The following is a 19,472-nucleotide window of genomic DNA, read 5'->3' on the forward strand; positions in this document are numbered from 1 at the left end:
ACTAGAGTTTTCTATTCCTATCCATAATCCAACTTAACTATTCACCACCTGTAATCACATATATACATTTCTCCAAAACATAATCCCCAAATATCAGTATTCTCAATCATCCATATCTCCGAAAACTTAAAACATAAAACATGAAACATAAATTTATACATCTCAAAATTGACATAAAAATATACCATTTTCTCTTTCTATTTCCCAAAAATGCTATAAAATGTTGAGCTCTCTAAGCTCGATCTCGAGGAAATCCTGAAAAGATAAATTCATATTCGGGTGAGACACATCTCTGTAAGGGAAGAAACAATATATTAAAACAGCGTGTGACTAACATGAGGTTGATATAACAACATAATATTTAACATTTGAAAATCGTTAACATAATTTCTGAAATCATTCTCTGAACCCAATCAATCACATGTAAAAGATTTAACTCACGAGATTACCCAAGGATAGATGTGATTACTCGCTCATACAAATAGCAGCCTTTTGCTCTGATATATTTGGCAACCCAAAGGTCACTATTGAAGCATATTAGGGCACTCACATTACTTAGTAAGCCCTCTAGTGTTAGATTGATCTCATACTCACACAGTTCAAACAAAGGTTTACTAGTGAAGGCCCCAAGGATAGGGAAATATACCCGTCCATACAAGTAGGTTCCCTCTGTCCTAGTTCGTTATGTAGCTACTGCTACATCTGAAGTTATTAGAGCACTCGCCTTTCTCAGTAAGCCCTTAGGCGAAGAGTACGTCCCGCCCAATCGTAACATGTTCTACGAGCATAGATACTTCTAATATAATAATATATTATTCTTTCTGTCATTATTCAACCATTCACATCTGTTCATGTTCATAACTTTAACATTTCATTTCATTTCACTCTTAAGTGATTCTTTCCCATTTTACATTGTTCACATTTCACATTTCATTTTCGTTTCATTTATTTCTATTTTCATTTCATTTTATTACATACTCAACATCTTTCAATTGTTTTACCTAACATCTTTTAACTGTTTTACCTAGTATTTTTCAGCTGTTTTACCCAACATCTTTCAGCTGTTTTACCAAACATTTTTCAGCTATTTTATCCAGCATCTTTTAGCTATTTTACATGGTTGCATTAACACTCACATGCAGCATATTTCATATAACATTTTCATACTCAGTTCATTTCCTGTAGATCCTGCATCTCATACATATAACATATTTCCACACAGAATTCCCATTAACTCATGCCACACGATTTAACAGTAAAATTCATATATATTTCCTGTAAAATAAGCTAACCTACATTTAACATTCATATACTCAAAATATACCTTTCTTATCTTACATAATTATCCTGAAAATATTTTTCACTTTCATCAGTTCATTTTCACATATACGTATCTAATAAACAACCCTAAACTCGGAAAAACATAATTTAAATGGTTGGCATTTTAAATCCATACCGAAACATATACACGTATATATACCACAGTTCATTTTCCATTAAATTCATAAAAATTCTGGTTTAATATATATTTTTTTCCTTATTTGGTTTCTTAAATTACGCCAACAGGGACGCTGAAAAATACCTGCGGCGCTCACCCGAGTCTTGAATCAAAAATCCTAATTATATTAAATTAATCCTAAATAAAATATTATTTTAATATTTTCTAGACCTATAAATTTTAAATAAATAATTATACTCTCAAATATAACCAATTTACCTAATTTCCCAAATCCCACTCTCACTTTGGAGTGGGGCCTAGAAAACTCAAATTGGAAATTTACTCACGCTCACGCTAAAATGACGACGATCACGACTAGGACCTCGTGGTGGTGCCTGATCGTTGCTTTAACGGCAAATTTAAGGAGAAATTAAGGATTTAGAGGAAATATATCTTTCCCTAGGAGTGGTGTCTACGCCGTTCTCACGATAAATCCGCTTCAGTAGAAATTTCGGTGACAGAATTAGGAACCCAACGGTACCTTCCGTTTTCCGATCGGCGCTCGTTAGGCCTACGAAATCGAGGAGAGAGAGGAGGAGGACGGAGGAGTGAGACGGAGACAGAGAAAAGCAGAGTGGAGAGCGCAGGAATTGAAGATTGAACTGCAGAAGCTTTACTATATGTATATATATATTATACTTATATAAATATATTATAATAAACTTATATATATATATCTTTATTCTAATTTTTTTTTACTATTCCTTTTTATTTATTTATTTATTTAATTAATTCAATAATGTTTATTTAATTAATTAATTAATAATTAGTCTTAACTTTTTTTCCATACTATTTATTTTTATTTGTTTATTTAATTCATTAATTTAATAATGTTTAACTAATTAATTGATTAATAATTTTAATTAATTAATAATATTTTTTTATTTAATAACTCTTTTTTTTTTCCTCAGGTTATTACATTTTTCCCTCCTTTAAGAAATTTTGTCCTCGAAATTTTGCTAACTAATTAATCATTTCCTCATTTCAGACATTCATTAATTCTCTATATCCCTACAATTATATCAAATGAATTCTTACATTATCCACAATGAAATAAAATCATCATATAAACTTTTCAATCATCCATAGCCAAATTAAATCATTATCATCTTAATCATAAACTCATATCTGCGCCTTTGACATTATATGGCTCAGTCAGGATCAACGAGTACACTCGTGTTGATCCACCTCTACCTAGAGGCACCTGCTGGTTCACCCTAATACCATAACCTCTGAAATCAACTAACCAACCTCATACCACACATTTACATATACTCAAATTTAAATGTCAAACACCCAAGTTGACCACAAACCGTTAACTCACATCACCTAAATTATTCTCCTTCAAAGATTTTCCTATAGAAATCAACCAACCTAACCTTTGAGTTCAAATCCCAAGTTCTAATTTTTCTGCTCGGAAACATCACAATTGATGGATTTACCATGATTTTCTGAAGTTAGCTGCTTCTTCAAAAAAATATAGAAGACCATCAAGGAATTTCTACCCCCAAGCTTACGAAACACGATGTCCCTCAATTCTTTTTGCATGATGTCAAAGGGGGAGAAATTTTGGGAGCAAACATGAATGAAAAGTAAGAATATGGTGAATATGTAAAGCATATAAATACTTGGGCATATAGCAAGGGGGAGTAAAAGCTAGAATGAACATGAAAACTTAACAAAAGCATATGAGCACTTTTTGATAAGAGCACTTTTTGATTGTGACTTATTTTTGAACTTTCTCATACTTGAATTCATTATTTTTCATATTTATTAAAAACGCATGCTTATTGTAAGTGGGAGCCATTTTCAAGGATCTCTCATCTTTGCTCCTTATTTGTTACCATAAAAAAGGGGAGATTGTTGGCTTAACATGACTTTCGAATTTCATTTTGATGATAACAAATGAACGTTGATTTAACATGTGTTGTTAAGTGATGATGTTTCAGGAATACTTAATTGACAAAAATCAAAATATCAAAGGAAATGCAAGTTCAAAATCACCAAGGACCATAAAATCATGCTCATCTTCAAGGTAATCCAAAGGAAGCTCAAGTGGACTCAAAATGATCAAAGCATGTGGAAACCTAAAGTTGACTCAAGCTCAAAGTCTAAGAGGATTCAAAGCATTATTCATATGAAGACTTCAAAGCTTAGAGTGTTAAAGGCTTTAGGATGAATTTTTGTAAGTACTTCATATTCAAATATCATGTGAAATGGTTTGAAGCTCCTTAGGGTTTGTCTTGGACTTAGAGACCTTGTTTTAAAACCCTGGAAAATGTTTTTATAAAGTAACAAAGCAAGAGAGCCAAGTGTTTTTGAAAAATAACCTGAAAACAGAAAATTTGTCTGTTAGGCGACTGAAGTGTAAGCTCAGGCGCTTGAAAAAATTTCCTCAAGTGACTGAAGAATAAGTTTAGGCGCTTGAAGATTTTCCTGATGAATTACTAAAGAGGTAGTGTAACCTCAGGCGACTGACCCTTGTCACCTTAGGCGTTTGACCCTATTTTTCGTTCAAAAATTTCAGTTTTAAAGAACTTCAGGCGATTGACCCTAAGACTTCAGGCGCATGAACACTGTTAACGGTTATATTTTTTAAAATTTTTAAAATTTAAAATTAAGTTTCTTGTGCCCCAAATTTTGTAAAAACTTGGGAAAATTTTCAAGTAAACTTGGGCAACACGAATTAAGCTTTATGAGCCTATAAATACATGTTTTTCATGAATTAAACATACACAAAGCAATTGAAAAATCTGCTTTTAAGCTGAAAGCTCACTTACTATCTCAAAAGCTCTCTCTTGTTCAATTAATCATTCTGAGTTACTAAGTTTTTCTGAAGCACTGATCACTCTTCTTTGAGCTATACAATCTGAAATACTGATTTCCATCTAGAGAAGTATTCCGGTAATATTGTTCTTGAGCTTCAACTCTATTTCATTCGGTATTTGTTATTGAAGTATATAGATTTCAATTGTACCAACCAGCTCTATCTGAGAGCATTCTTTGTACAAAAGAATTTGTTTTCTTGTTTCTTGTTTTGACGGTTCAGGTATTTGGATCGTTGTAATCAAGCGTGGGGTATCGCTTGGAGAGGAGATTCTACCCTAAAGGAGGATTGTAATCGGTTTGTTCCGCCTGGGAAGGAACGAGTTAGTGGAATCCTTAGGTGGTCTTGCCTAAGGTGAGGATGTAGGCTGGGGATAAGCCGAACCTCGTAAAAAATCTCGGTCTCTCTTTGTACCATTTTTTATTTAAGTTTCAGCATATATACAAATTGTGTTTCAAATTGCAGGGTTGCTGAAAATCTGAGATTGAGAAGTCCTTTTTAATCTAAGAAAGTACGTTGGTTAATACTTTGCAGAAACCTTTAAGGGAGTATGTTGATTAACCGCTTGCGGAAATCTTGATTAAAAGAAGGGCTTAAAAATCATTCATACAGGGCTATAAGCTGAAATAAGAAAGTGCTACAAGCTTTCATAAATTGATTAAGCATTGAATGATTGGTTGATTGTTTATTGGTTGGTTTGTGATTGATATTTGGTTTGTGTTTGGATTGTCGTTGATTTAAACTTAATTCATTCTTGTGTGTTTGTTTAAGTATAAAAGAGCTAAATATTTGTAAAAACACTTTTATAAACCCAATTCACCCCCCTCTTGGGAGAACACCTTAATTTTCATAAATTGTGGAAGTAAGTTGGTAGAATGAAGATTATGAGCTGGAATGTTAGAGGCTTGGGCTGTCACGTCAAATTAATGATATTACTATAGTCAAGGCTGCCCATTACTTTTTATGATCCAAGAATCAAAATTGGAGAAGATGGATGGTTTTCTTGTTGGGAGCATGTGGGATTCTAGATTCAAAGATTGGGTGTGGTTAGCTTCTATTGGTTCCTTAGAGGGTATTGTTATTATTTGGGGTATCAGATTTGCTAGCAAATTGGATGTTCTCATTAGTTCCCTTTTTGTGTCTATTCATTTAAAAATCATAGTTAAGGTCAGTGGTGGTTTACTTCAGTTTATGGTCCCAATGTTCCTTGTCTGAGACTTGGTATTTTTTGGGATGAGCTAGCTGCGGTGCATGGCATGTGATCCCTTAGTTGCTGTTTGGGGGGCGATTTAACGTCATTAGATTTGAAAATGAAAAATTGGGAGGTTCTAGAATTACCTCAAGTATGAGGGATCTTGATATATTTATTGTGTGTTGTTATTTCTCTTTTGAATGCTCATTTACTTGGTTCGCTTTTGGCTCTAGATCAGTAGGTACTCAGATTGATAAGTTCCTATTTACTACTAATTGGGAAGATGCTTTTCCTACTCTTACTCAAAAAGTACTCCCTACATTTGTTTTTGATCCCTTCCCCCTGATTCTTGAATCAATCCTGTTAATTAGGATCTGACTTCAGTTATATTTGAAAGCATGTCGCTTTCTCATCCTGATTTTTAGAGTTTGATTAGGAGTTGGTTTTTTGGTTGTTGGGGGGGGGGGGGGGGGAGGTACACTATTGAAAGGTGGGAATTATTTTGGTTTATGATAAAATTGAAGTATTTGAAAGAGACTTGAAAACTTGGAATATTTAGACCTTTAGTGATGTTAGATCAAGAAAAAAACAATGTATTCTTGAGGAATTGAGGGTGATTGATTGACTAATTGAGGAGGGTTGAATTTCTGAGGATATTGTTAGAAGGCTTATCCAGTTGTCCAATGAGTTTGAGCATGTTATTTTAAGGGAAGAGGTGAGCTGGAGGCAAAAATCTAGGATGAACTGGGTCGCAAGCAGCATAATTCTGGACTCTTCCATAGGGTGGTGGTGGATGAATTTTAATAAAGAGCTTGAGGACGATAGAGTAGAGGTTAGGGATTCGGATTGCAGGGATGATTACTGATTTTTATAGGAATCTCTTTTTAGAGGAGGAAGAGAGTTATGATATAGGGGCTGATTTGGTGTCCTATATTAGCTGATAAAGCAACCTGGCTGGAGATATCCCTTGATTAAGGTGCTATCTAAGAGATTGGTTACTGTTCTAGAGTATACTAGCTTTCTTACCTAGAGCGCTTTTATTTGTGCAGACAGATCCTTGATGCTGCCTTGATAGCTAATAAGGTGGTTGAAGATGCTGCTTATAGGAAAAAGGGGGGTCTAGTGCTGAAACTGAATTTTGAAAAAGCTTATGATAGGGTGAATTGGAGTTTCTTGGACAAGGTTATGAATACCAAAGGTTTCAGTTTGAGGTGGAGGAAATGGATTAGAGAGCGCTTATCTTCTATGGTCTCCTCTGCTTAGTTTATGGTGAAGCTAGGTCTTAGTTTCATGTATCCAGGGGTCTAAGCAGGGGGATACTCTCTCCCCTTTTCTTTTTACTATTGCCCTTGATGGCTTGAGTAGGGTGATTGAGAGAGGAGTTGATAGAGGGCTGGTGGAGGGGATTAAGGTAGGGTATGTGGAGTGTATCATTTCACATCTCCAATTCGCAGATGTTACTATTCTCTTCCTCACAGATAACACGGGATGCCTCTCTAATTTGCTAACTATTCTTTAGGTGTTTGAGAAAGCTTTTAGTTTGAAGATTAACTTTTTTAAGAGTGGTTTAGTGGGCCTTGGTTTTGATGTTGGCCCTTCTGTTAGGCTTGTGGGCTGTGCTGTTTTAACTTTGCCAATTATCTATTTTTGTGTTCACTTAGGTGGGAATCCTAATGCTGATTCTTTCTGGGATCTTGTTTTTGAGAGAGCGGCTAGGAGACTAGATGGGCGGAAAGGAGCATTTTTTTTTTTATTTTTTTCGAAATGATGGTGTCCAAAGCCCTTTGGACACTCAACTAATCCACAAGGATAATGGGCCCACCCCGCTACCATTCTCCACTTAAATACCAAGGTATTATCTCAAATGGAAAGATGTAGCCCCTAAGACTTGAACTTTGATTAGGACAGGAGCATTCTTTACCTTATGGATTTGGATTACTCTTATCCACGTGTGTCTATCTTCCATTTTGTTGTATTATCTCTCTCTTTCTAGAATTCTTGTGAGAGTGGTGTGCATGCTTTAGAACTCAATGAGGGATTTCTTGCGGTCATCATAGAGATCATTTTGTGGGTTAGGAGAATGTGTGTAGGTCTAAAAGGAAAGGAGGTACAGGTCTTGGTAATTCGGTGTTCAAAAAAATTTCTTTGGTGGGGAAATGGTTATGGCGCTTTCCATTAGAATCTAATTCTCTTTGGCATAAGGTATTTCACAGTAAATTTGGTTTACTGCAGAATTGGTGGGATGCTAAAGTTGGGATTAATATTACTCATGTGGGTCCTTGGAAGTTTATATCTCAGATTTATGATTACGTCTTTCCAAAAATCCGGTATATGGTGGGTAATGGGGAGGGAATCTGTTCTAGGAGGACCTTGGAATCGGGGAGATGCTGTTAACTATTGCTTTTCCTTATTTTATTGAGTCTCTATTCATGGTACCCCTATTTTATTTTATTTTTGCAATGGAATAGTCTCTCTTGGAATTTCCATTTAAGAGAAATCTTAATGATAAAGAGATTGAGGAGTTGGCTCTTTTAACCAATTTGCTTGGTTCTTTTCACATTTATTTGGAAAATGATAGAAAGGATTGGGGTTTAGATGCTTCTGGGGATTTCTCTTAATAATCTTTTTTATCCTATTTGATCTACAACCCTAATGTAGATCCTAGCTTGTAATCTTTAATTTGAAAAGCTAAAGCTCCCTAAAAAATAAAGGATTTTATTTGGATTTTGGTTCTTAATAGAATTAATACTAATGATGTGCTCTAGAAGAGAAAGCCTAATAGGGTCCTATAGCTGGATGCTTGTGCCCTTTGTTTGGGTAGTGGGGAGACTTGTTTACACTTGTTTCTTTATTGCCCCTTTACTTGAGTCATTTGGAATAAATAATTTGGTATATGTGGTGAAGATTAGATTGTCCCTCCACTTTTGAAGGCTTTTTGCCCTATCACATTTATGTTCTGTTTGAAACTTGGAGATGTTGGGGAATGGAAAGAAAAATAGGAAGGTTTTCACTTTCTCATGTTTGGTTATCTAGGAAAGTGAGAAAAAAAATAAAATAAAAATATAGTAAATTAGTAGACTAGATTTTAATTTTACACATCCTTAAGATTTGGTTTTTCTTAATTTTTAATCATATTAGAACAATTTTTTATTTTTAATAGTATTTGACATACAACACAACAACAACAACAAGAAGCCTCATGTCTCACGAGGTGGGGTTGGCTACATGAATCCTTTTTCGTCAATTCACCCGATCAGGAGTGTTTCACTCTATTAGATTGAGAGCTATTAAATCTTTCATCACTATCTCTTTCTAAGTTATTTTAGGCCTACCTCTACCCCTTTTCATCCTAAATACAATAACTAACTCACTCCTCATTACAAGTGCTCTATAAGGCTTGCGTTTCAAATGCTCAAACCATCTAAGCCGACCTTCCCTTATCTTGTTTTCAACCGGTGTTATGCCTAAATTATTATGTATATGTTCATTTCTTACTTTATCTTTTAACGTCAAACCCCCTCATCTATCTCAGCATTCGCATCTCAATAAGTTTTATTTTTTGTACATTAGTTGCCCAACATTCTGAACCATAAAGCATAGCTTGCCTTATAGCCATTTTATAAAACTTTCTTTTTAATTTTTAAGAGTATTCTACGTCCACACAACGCACTTGACACTCTCCTCGATTTTACCTAGCATGTTTTAATTCTATGTACTACATGTTCTTCAATTTCCCTTCAGCTTGCATAATAGATACAAGATATCTAAATCTATCAATGCTATTAATCTCTTGATTGTCAAGTTTAATATTCTCTCTATCGCTACTCCTTACATTACTGAAATTACCTTTCATATATTTTGTCTTATTCCTACTTATCCTGAACCCTTTAGTCTCTAATGTGGCTCTCCAAAGTTCTAGCTTAGATTCCACTCCGCTCATTCTATCGCTAATTAACATGATATCATCTGCAAACAACATACACCAATGGATCTAATTTTGGATATTCTTAGTTAGTTCATCAATTACTAAAGTAAAAAGATAAGAACTTAGAGTAGAACTTTGATGTACACCTATTGTGATTGGAAAATCTCTAGATTCACCGCCTACAGTCCTAACGCTAGCCACTACTCTAGCATACATGTCCTTAATGACCTCCACATACCTACTACAAACTCCCTTCTTTTCTAAGACTCACCAAAGAACTTCCCTAGGTACTCTATCATAAGCTTTCTCTAGGTCAATAAAAACCATATACAAGTAGGGGTGAGCAAACGGTCGGTTCGGCCAGATTCGGTTAATTAACCGAATTAACCAAAAATTTCGGTTAATAAATTCTGTTAACCGAACCGACCGAACAAGGAAAGCTACCCGAACCGAACCCGACTGAATTCCTTTTCGGGTAATTCGGTTAACCGAATCTAACCGAAATAATTAAAATTAATTATTAAAGAATGGAATATGTACCTGAGTCACTTAATCAATCCATCCAGCTACTGGAAGAGGGATTTGGGATCGGGATTGGGACGAGAACAGAGAACTGGGACGTGGGAAGTGGGAAGAGTGGCTTAGCTGCCGGCACTTAGGGCCTGAGCCTCAAGCAAAGCAACGAAGATTGAAGAGACGATTTGCGAAGAGGGAGAAGGAGAAGTGGAGAAGGACTGCTTGCTAAGTCTGGCGGAGGGAAACAGAAGGACTGAACTCTGAAGGAGAAGGAGAACTGAGGTCCGAGACTGAGAGGGGAGACTGGAGACGCTGCGGCGCAGAGGAGACTTTGAAGGAGAACTGGAGAAGGAAAACTAAGGGTCCGAGTTCGAGACGCCGAGACGGAGTCATCGAGAAGGCAGAAGCTGCGACGCAGATGAGACTTGAGAGTTGAGAGGACACGAGCAGTTGGCCAGTCGGGGCCGTCTGGCACAGAGGAGACTGGAGAGGACCTAGCATATATATATATATATATATATATATATATATATATATATATATATCTATTTTATAATTAAATTTTAATTAATTTTTAATTCGGATAATTCGGTTAACCGAATTAAATTTTTTCATAACCGACCCGATAATCGATCACTCGAAATTTAGCGAACCCATAACCGAACCGACCGACCCCTATTTGTTGACCGAACCGAACCGACCAAAATTGATCGGTTAATTCGATTAATTCAGGTTTCACCGAATTATGCTCACCTCTATATACAAGTCCCTCTTCTTTTCCCTAAATTTTTCCATTAAACTTCTTAAAAGATAAATAACTTCTGTTGTTGATCTTGCAGACATAAAATTAAATTGATTTTATGAAATTTTAGTTTCTAATCTTATTCTATGTTCAATTACCCTTTCCAATAATTTCATCATATGACTCGTAATCTTAATTCCATGATAGTTATTACAATTTTGAATATTGCCTTTGTTATTGTACACAGGTACTAATGAACTTTTCCTTCATTCTTTTCACATTTTCTTGATTTTTATAATAGTGTTGAATAGATTAGTTAACCAAACAATTCCTTTATTTCCTAAATATTTCCAAACTTCAATTGGTATTTTATTTGGTCCTATACATTTCCCACTTTTCATATTTTTTAATGCCATCTCAACCCCAAAGACCCTAATTTTTCGAATAAATCTTCTATTTTTAGTCTTCTCCTCATTTGTCACTTCCTAGTTCAATATTTTATTTTGGTTTTCATTAAACAACTTATCAAAGTATCTTTGCCATCTCTGTTTTATGTCTTCTTCTCTAATTAAGGCATTATCATTCCCATCTTGTATGCATTTTACATCACCTAAATCTTTGCATTTTCTTTCTCTAACTCTAGCAAGTTTATAAATGTCTTTTTTCCCTTCTTTTATATCTAGTTTAGCATATAAAGTATCATAAGCTCAATGTTTAGTTTCATTAATAGTTTTTTTGCATTTTTTTTGCTTCTTTATATTTTTCAAGATTTTGTATATTTCTGCAATTTTGCCATATTTTCTACCACTTTTTTTTTTGTATTAACTTTTGGACTTCTTGATCCCACCACCAACTTTCTTTACTACCTGAGTATCGTCCTTTGGACTTGCCTAAAACCTATTTTGCTTACGATAGAATTTGCCGTTCTATTCCAAATAGTATTTGCATAAACCCTACCCTCTACTGTCCAATCACACTCTTTGTTCATTCTATCTTTCAATTTTACTATATTATCTCCGTTCAAATTCCACCATCTGGTTCTGTTGCGTTGATTTTTGCTACTCATCCACATTTTAATATGTACATCTAATACTAAGACTATGTTTTGTAGCCAAACTTTCACCTTGAATAACTTTACAATCCTTACAAGATAGGTTCTCGTTCTTAACTAATAACTAAGAAGAAATTGGCTTTTATTATATCCACTCTTGAAGGCATTAAGTGTTTTTATCTATTTATAAAACATGTATTCAATATAAACAAATCATAACACAAGGCAAAATCTAAAGATTTTATCACTGGCCTCATTTTTATCTCCATATCCATGACCTCCATGTATCCTCTCATATCCTATATTATTCTTTCCCATGCGACCATTCAAATCGGCTCCTATGAATGTCTTTTCAGACATAGGTATCCGTTGTAAAATGTTATCAATACCTAACCGAAATTATCTTGTAAGATTTTATGCTAATCCTATTTGGGGAGCATTCGCACTAATGACGTTCACAATCTCCAAGCCTAAAGTTATCCTGATTTTAATGATGCTATCCCCTATTCTTTTAACATCTACTACGTTATCTTTTTGGTTTTTGTCTACAATAATATCCACCCTGTTTTTTTGTTTCTCTATACCAGTGTACTAAAATTTAAATCCTGATTTTTCAATTTCTCTAGCCTTATCTCCTACCCATTTCATCTCTTGAAGGCAGATTAAGTTAATTTTCCTCCTAAATATTATTTCCACTATTTTCTTACTTTTTCTCGTAAGAGTTCCTACTTCCTATATTCCAAGTTGTTAATTTAATCTTGTTTTCTTGTGCTAACTTATTTATCCTCTTCCTTTTATATTGATTCAGTCTATTCCCTTGACCTAGGCGAATTTGGTAAGAATTCATCATAATAAGATTTGACAAAGTTTTACGCTGGTTGTTAGCTACCTAACACAACCTTGCTCCTCTATTCGGGCTTGGGACCAACTGTGTGTACAAAGAATTTGTGTTCCATAGGTGAAATACACGTTGCGTCTTCTTGTTTTTTTTTCCCACAGAAAATTTTCTAAATCACACCCTACAATTTGTAGAAACCACACACAATTTTTAAAACAAATGCATTAAAAAAATTTAAAGCATACAATTCTGAGTGTGAATCAAACTAGACTACAATTAAAATATGGGGAGAAAATATTATGGAAAATGAATTTCCTTCTTATTTTCCTTTCCTTTCCCCAAGCAAAATTTTTTATCCAAACTGGCCCTTAGAGAATTTGGAAAAGGAAAGACGATGCACTATTATGGCTGTTATTTGGTGTGTTTGGTTGGAGAGGAATTTTCAAAGGGGTGGCTACTGCTAATAATTTGGTTTGGAATAGAGTGGTTTATTTTGTGTCACTGTGGGTGTTGGCTAATGGCTTTTTTGGTCATGTTTGGAAGATCTGCGGCGAGACTGGTTGGCTCTGCTTCATTGAGTTGGCTTTCAGATTATGATGATCTTTTGTTGTAATTTTTTCTCATTGTTGTAAACAGAGGATTTATTATTCTCCTGGCTTTTTTCTTTTTATTTCCTCTTTCTTCTTTTGATATCTTATCTCTTCTAATTTCTTTGTTTATAAAAAAAATTACAATCTAGGAGAGATCAAGAAATCCTTGAAGCAGAAATAAAGTATAAAAAATGGGGGAAAAAAAAAAAGAAAACCAAAAGATGATAAAACTAAAGAAAAATAGAACTAACCAACCCCAATTAAGAAAACCCCTCTTTAAACCCTTTACTTTGTAATTGATAGAGCTCTGGAACCTTGCTAATTCCTGCTGACCTTTGTTCGCTTTTCTTTTAGCTCCATCCAATTGAACTTCATTCCCTCCACGGTCAGCAATCCACAACCCATTCCATCCAAAAGATTTTGAGGAGCAGCATCCTTCTCACCAACCTTTTCCATGGTTACTTTCAGCCAAGTTCTCATCCAATGCCCCCTTCTCGAAAATAGATACATTCTCCATTCCTTTGAGTGAAGAAGGGGGAAAATAAGGAATACTTGCATCAGAAAAGTTGGATGCATAATCCAAATTTTTGTAAATCTCATCAAACAACATAAACTATCACATGCAAAATCATTATCAATTTCACTAGCTTTTCCGAGATATTTCCTGTATTTTTCTCCTCCTTAATTTGACAGCCTCTTTCTATGTCAGACTTGGTGGAATTTTGAGATTCCCAACATAAAATTTTTTCCTGATCATCTATTTTTAAAAAATTACCTCCCTCATGTTTTAGCTTGTGCAATTGTTTACTGGCAGATTTTTCTTACATTTCTCCTCCTCCTTCACTGATTGGCGCTTGTACTCCTTTGTAATTAAAGCCAAATTACATTCATTTTCATTCTGAAAATTCCAAGAAATATGTACCTCTTGACATGAACCATTTTAGAGACTCTCCTCATTCTCTCTTCCATCTGATTTTTCCTCTTCATTATGTGTAAGCATGTGTACCTAACAATTGGAAAATGTGTTGAAAGAAATTAAAATTTGTCTTAAACTGATGACTGAACCTGTCTTGGGGTTTAAGATTATAATCTTAAACTTAGTGTAGTACCAGGGCTGGTAGAGTGCATAGAAAATAGACATGGCAGAAGTCTGAGCTGAAAAAACTACATCCCACTTCCTTAGTTCTTGGTAATCATAGCCTACTTGACGTCTTGACCTAGTTTACTAGTTCAGGTGTTCCATTTAACGTTTAACGTAATTTATTACTAGCAGAGGATGGTGATTTTTTTCCTCCTTCTTTTAACTCTTAAGTATGTTAATATTTTTCTTGACTTGTAAAATAGAGAGATTTCATTAAGGGCATCAAGGGGTGCCTACAACGCCCCCCTCCCCCCCCCCCCCCCCCAAAAAAAAAAAAGGAATCATCAACAATGTAAAATGTCCAAAATTGAAGAAGTATTTAGCATATAACAACCTCTAAATCAATAAGGGAGAGTGGTTAGTCATCTATAATGTTCTGTTCCTTCCAGATGGTCCAAAAGATGGTGATGGGAATCAGGCACATAGCTTTTCTATTCTCAACTGTCTTGTCTTTGAGCCACTGTTGCTCTATCATAGCTTGAGCAAGATTCCAAAAGTTCCTCATCCATAAAAAGTGGGCGATATGATCAATGGATTCAGTATCATTCTCACACAAGTTACACCTATTAACCAGAGTTATGCCCCTTTTTCTGAAGGCTGTTAATAGTAAAAACTTTCCCTGAAGCAGCTTCCTACCCAAAGAAAGCAACTTTGGTGAGAGCTGAACTCTTCCAAATGTCTTTCCAGGGGAATGTGAGATTGGTCTAAGCATTTGCATTCAGTTGTTTGTAGTATTAACTGACAAAAAATGCCATTTTTGTTGAGGGTCCACCTAGGAACATCAGAATTACTGTTAAAGAGGGGCTAGTCCTGTAGATTTTGCCATAAAATCAGAGTAGTTATCAAGTTCTCAGTCATTAGCATTCCTATCCAAGGGGTTGTCCCACATGGCTCCATTCTCGGAGAGATGGAAGAGAAAACCTACTCTTGCATCTTTGTCTTGCACCAAGGTGAAGAGGTTAGGACATTGGGTGCGACAAGACCACAAGATGTTTCGCACCTAATATCGTACCAGAAAAAAATGCTATCTCCATTACCCACAATGAATCTGAATAAAGAAATGAAATTATCCCAACCTTTCCAAAACCACTTTCAGGCTCCCACTCTCAAAGGCTCACAAGCTTATTTGGAAACCCAACCAACCCATATTTAGCCACAATGATTATTCTCACTCTAGACATTTTTCTCCTCCATAAATCTCTAGTTCCATTTGCCTAGTAAAGCTTTGTTGAATTCAACGAGTGATTTAATGCGTAAACCCCCTGAATGAAAGGTTTGTTTGATGACCTTCCGTTTGAGCAAGTGATCCTTGAAAGTTAAAACATCCCTGTGCTGCCCTAAAGGAATCCTTTTTTTGAATATTTTCTGGTCTCACAGCCACCGAGCTAGGAATGGGGAAAAGGGACTTGTCATGCATTGGAGATTTGAGAAAGTGCCCTTGATGAGGATGAGTCTTCCACTTTTTGATAGGTAAGTTCTCTTCCAACCTGCGAGCTTTTTTTGAAATTTCTGAACAATGGGATCCCAATTTTTTTTTCTTTGTACTTCGCTCCAAGAGGAAGCCCACGATATTTCATGGGGTAGACTCCTAGCTTACTGCCCAATATTCCTGCAGGGAAAAAGAACCATCAGGCACATCTCCAATGAGGAATCTTGCTTTTACTAAGTTAAACCCTGATATTGTCTAAACAAAAATGAAGAATACATCTTAATTTTAGATTATATCGAGGATTTGCCCCACTAAAAATGATGGTGTCGTCTGCAATGAGGAGATGTGAAATTTCTCTCTGGGTGATTTCTACCAATTTGGTGTTCCTTGAGGAGATCCGCCTCAGTGGCTTTGTTTAGCAGCACACTAAGGACCTCCACTACCAGGATGAAAAGCTGAGGGGAGAGAGAATCCCCTTGTATCAAACTTCTAGAGGGGCGGAGGGAAACACTTGGGCTGCTGGCCACCATTGATGTGAATGAAGAGAGTTGTCATGGTGATGCATTGCTCGATACATTTGCACCAGAAGTCCTAGAAACCCATTTTTTAAAAAAAGGAACTCCCAACGCAAATGATCAAAAGCTTTCTCCATATCTGCCTGGCAGACAACCCCCCCCTTTTGCCATCTTTAATGTGAGAGTTCGCTGCCTCTGAGGCAAAATCTGACCTATAACCTCTTGAACTACTTTCCAGAGTCTCAAAGAGAGCACCTTGGAGATTTGTAGTTTATAGATACTTCCCGTCAAACTTATGGGCCAGAAGTCCTTGATGTTGCTGGCTCCTATCTTATTTGGAATCAAGACAGTAAAATTTGAATTAATGATGTTGATTTAACTTGTTTTTGCAGGAATTATCTGACTGGAATGCTCGATATAGGCAAAAATTTGGATTTGTTTTTCTTATATGTGCATCTGGGAGGAGCACACCTGAAATACTTTCTGAATTGAAGGTAGAACCTGTTTCTTTAATTCTTGTTTTTCATATTAATTTCTATTTAAAATGAAGTCCAGTCTTTGAACATGGTTGACAACAAACTGATAACAGAAAATTTTGCAGCAAAGAGAGTTGAATCTCATTACACTAAGGGAATTGGAGGGTCTTATTCAATTATTATGTTAGAGAGCAAGGCTGAATTTATTGCTGAATCTGTATTCTTTTTTTTTTTTTTTGTACTTGATGACCCTGCCCATATTATAAAAATACAGTGCCTTTCTTTTGAAAGGGAAAAAAAAAAAAAAGTTTTAGGAGACTCTTGCAGCTGTTCCTTAATGTAGAAGTATGTGTCATGCTTTGATCTAAATTGTCTTAAAGTGATAGTATACCAATTCACACAAATGCCTCTTACTCATGTTGCCTGTGGTATATTTATGACCACCTTTTGCTCTTAGTACAAAAATAAGTTCTTCTTTGGGGGATTTTTTTAGCTCACCTTGGGCTGGTATCAATAATGTGATATCCAATAATTATATAGAATATTCACAGTAGTTTGGGACATGTGAAGCATATTTTACATCTGCAGAAGCTTTTGTTTCTTTGAATTTTATTTTCGTATATATTTTATTCTCTTAACTCTTTCAGCACCATGGTGATAAATTATGATTCCAAAGGCCAAGCAAGTTTATCATTCTGTTTGAGATTTACAGATTGGTGCACATTTCTTTTCTTTTCCCTTGCAGAAGCGTTACCTAAACAGGCCCATTGTTGAATTTGAGCTTGCCGCACATGAGCAAATGAGTGTAACTGAAATACGCCTTGCCAAGCTCTTTTCATCTAAAGCAAAAGATGCTTCAATGAGTGCCCAATGCCCTGAGGCTATTGTGTCAAAAGCAGGAGGTATTTTTATCTGTTCAGCTGTTCCATTTTACAGTTTAAAATTTGGGTTGGGTACTTGGATGTTAATTTTCAGAAATTGTTTATTTCTTTTCCAATTTTTCATGGTCAGACCTTGTGAATGCCTTAAATTTTCATGTTTAGTCTAATATAGTTGTTGATTTTGTGATTGTTTTAAATTAAAGGAAGAAATTTCATTAAGGGAGAAAGTGATACAATGTGGAGGACATGATATCCTCCTAAAACAAATAAAAGAAAAAGAAACAAAAGAGAGAAAAAAAAAAAGAAGAGACATCAAAACAATAGTGCATGGAAATCTCGCTGAAATTCTGGAGAACAAGCTCCCTTGTAGAAACAGAAGAGAAATCCCAAAAGAGAAGCAGAAAAATGGTGTCTATCCCAAAGCAATGGCAAAGTGAAAGAACAATCTGTGTGCATTACCCTCCAACCAAAAAACCCGAAAAAACTGTGATACAACATAATTCCTTGACCTGTTAGGATCCTCAGCCCTTCCAAAACTTCTAAAATTAGTAAGCAAGGTATCCTTGTTGAATTTGTACATACGCGAGTCTCTCCAAACATACCAAACAGTCAATTCTGCATATTCTAAGTAAAGGAAGGAGATTCTCTGATCATTATCATAACACATGATACAAACAATTAGAGGATAAAGCCTTGTGGAGCCTCTCACACTGCAACAGATTGTTGATGTGGGTGGAGATCAGTCCTAGAACTTATGAGAGGAAAAAGAAGAAGATAAAAAAAATTAAAAATTTAAATATCATGTATTAATTTTGAGGGAGGCAAGGGTGTAGAGAAGGGAGGTAATAGAGGTAGATTATGAAAATTATTAGTTGGAATGTGAGAGCTTTTGGGGACTTTAGGAAGAGGACTTTGATTAGGGAGGTTTTGACTAGAAATTCTCCTGATTTTGTGCTTATTTAGGAAACTAAACTCGAGAATGTTGATTATGGGATGAGATGTTAGGACTAGGGATTTCTTCCCTTTTGGGGCTCGGCTAGGGGCATTCTTGTTGTGTGGGACACTCGCTTTATTTCTAGAATGGATAATCTTGTTGGGTCTTTCCCTCTCTTTGGCTTGGTAGACATGAGCGGCAGGGGTCAGTGATGGATTTCTTTTATGTATGGCCCTTCTAGACCAACTTTGAGGAGCTCTTTTTGGGATGAGTTATACTTTGTTTTGGTTTTTGTCCCCTTAGATGATTGTTGGTGGTGATTTTAATGTTGTTAGGTTCTTAGGGGAAAAAAAGGGGGGAGGGGGGTGGAGATTACCTTAAGCATGCAACATTTTGATACGTTCATTAGTGTCGTGGGCTGAATATTCATATCTTGTGAAGGGCTGTGCGGCACTAGCTAAATCACTGTTGCTTAACTAGTCATTTGAAGATTACTGTGGTTTAACTCAAGAACATATTAACAACAGTTGAATGAAAAGTGAAGCGGTAAACAATTCATGAAAGCAAATGACGAGCAAATGGTAAACATTTAAGCAACATAACAACACCTTCGTAAGCAACGTGTGTTTAGTGAGGGAGACAAGTAGGCTAAACATGTTCATAGATGTTAGTAAGTTTTATAAGACTGATGAACACTCAGCCCTTCTAAAAGAGTTTTACATGCTATTTTAGCTTTGGTACTAGAAAGCATCAAAGTGACCAATGAGTCATATTCCCACTCTATTTTAAGACATAAACACACTCAAAGCATAAACCTATACTAGTATTTACATGATGGTAACCCATCCCATGCACACAAAGCAAGTGGTCGCAGACAAGCATAATGTTGAACAAGCTTGGCTCGTGACATTCTCTCC

At 35.6% G+C, this 19,472-nt stretch overlaps 1 protein-coding gene across 2 annotated transcripts in view; it reads left to right on the top strand.

Moving 5' to 3' along the window:
* The window catches only part of LOC131166066 (uric acid degradation bifunctional protein TTL), a 45,057-nt gene that overhangs the window by 15,428 nt on the left and 10,157 nt on the right, over positions 1-19,472 (top strand). For both annotated transcript variants that reach the window (XM_058124299.1, XM_058124300.1), the window contains exons 4-5: positions 16,657-16,758; positions 17,486-17,642. In XM_058124299.1, the coding sequence (XP_057980282.1) occupies positions 16,657-16,758; positions 17,486-17,642 (259 nt within the window). The remainder of the gene's footprint in view (positions 1-16,656; positions 16,759-17,485; positions 17,643-19,472) is intronic.

The sequence above is a fragment of the Malania oleifera genome, chromosome 10, assembly GCF_029873635.1.
Source record: "Malania oleifera isolate guangnan ecotype guangnan chromosome 10, ASM2987363v1, whole genome shotgun sequence".
Lineage (NCBI taxonomy): Eukaryota > Viridiplantae > Streptophyta > Magnoliopsida > Santalales > Ximeniaceae > Malania > Malania oleifera.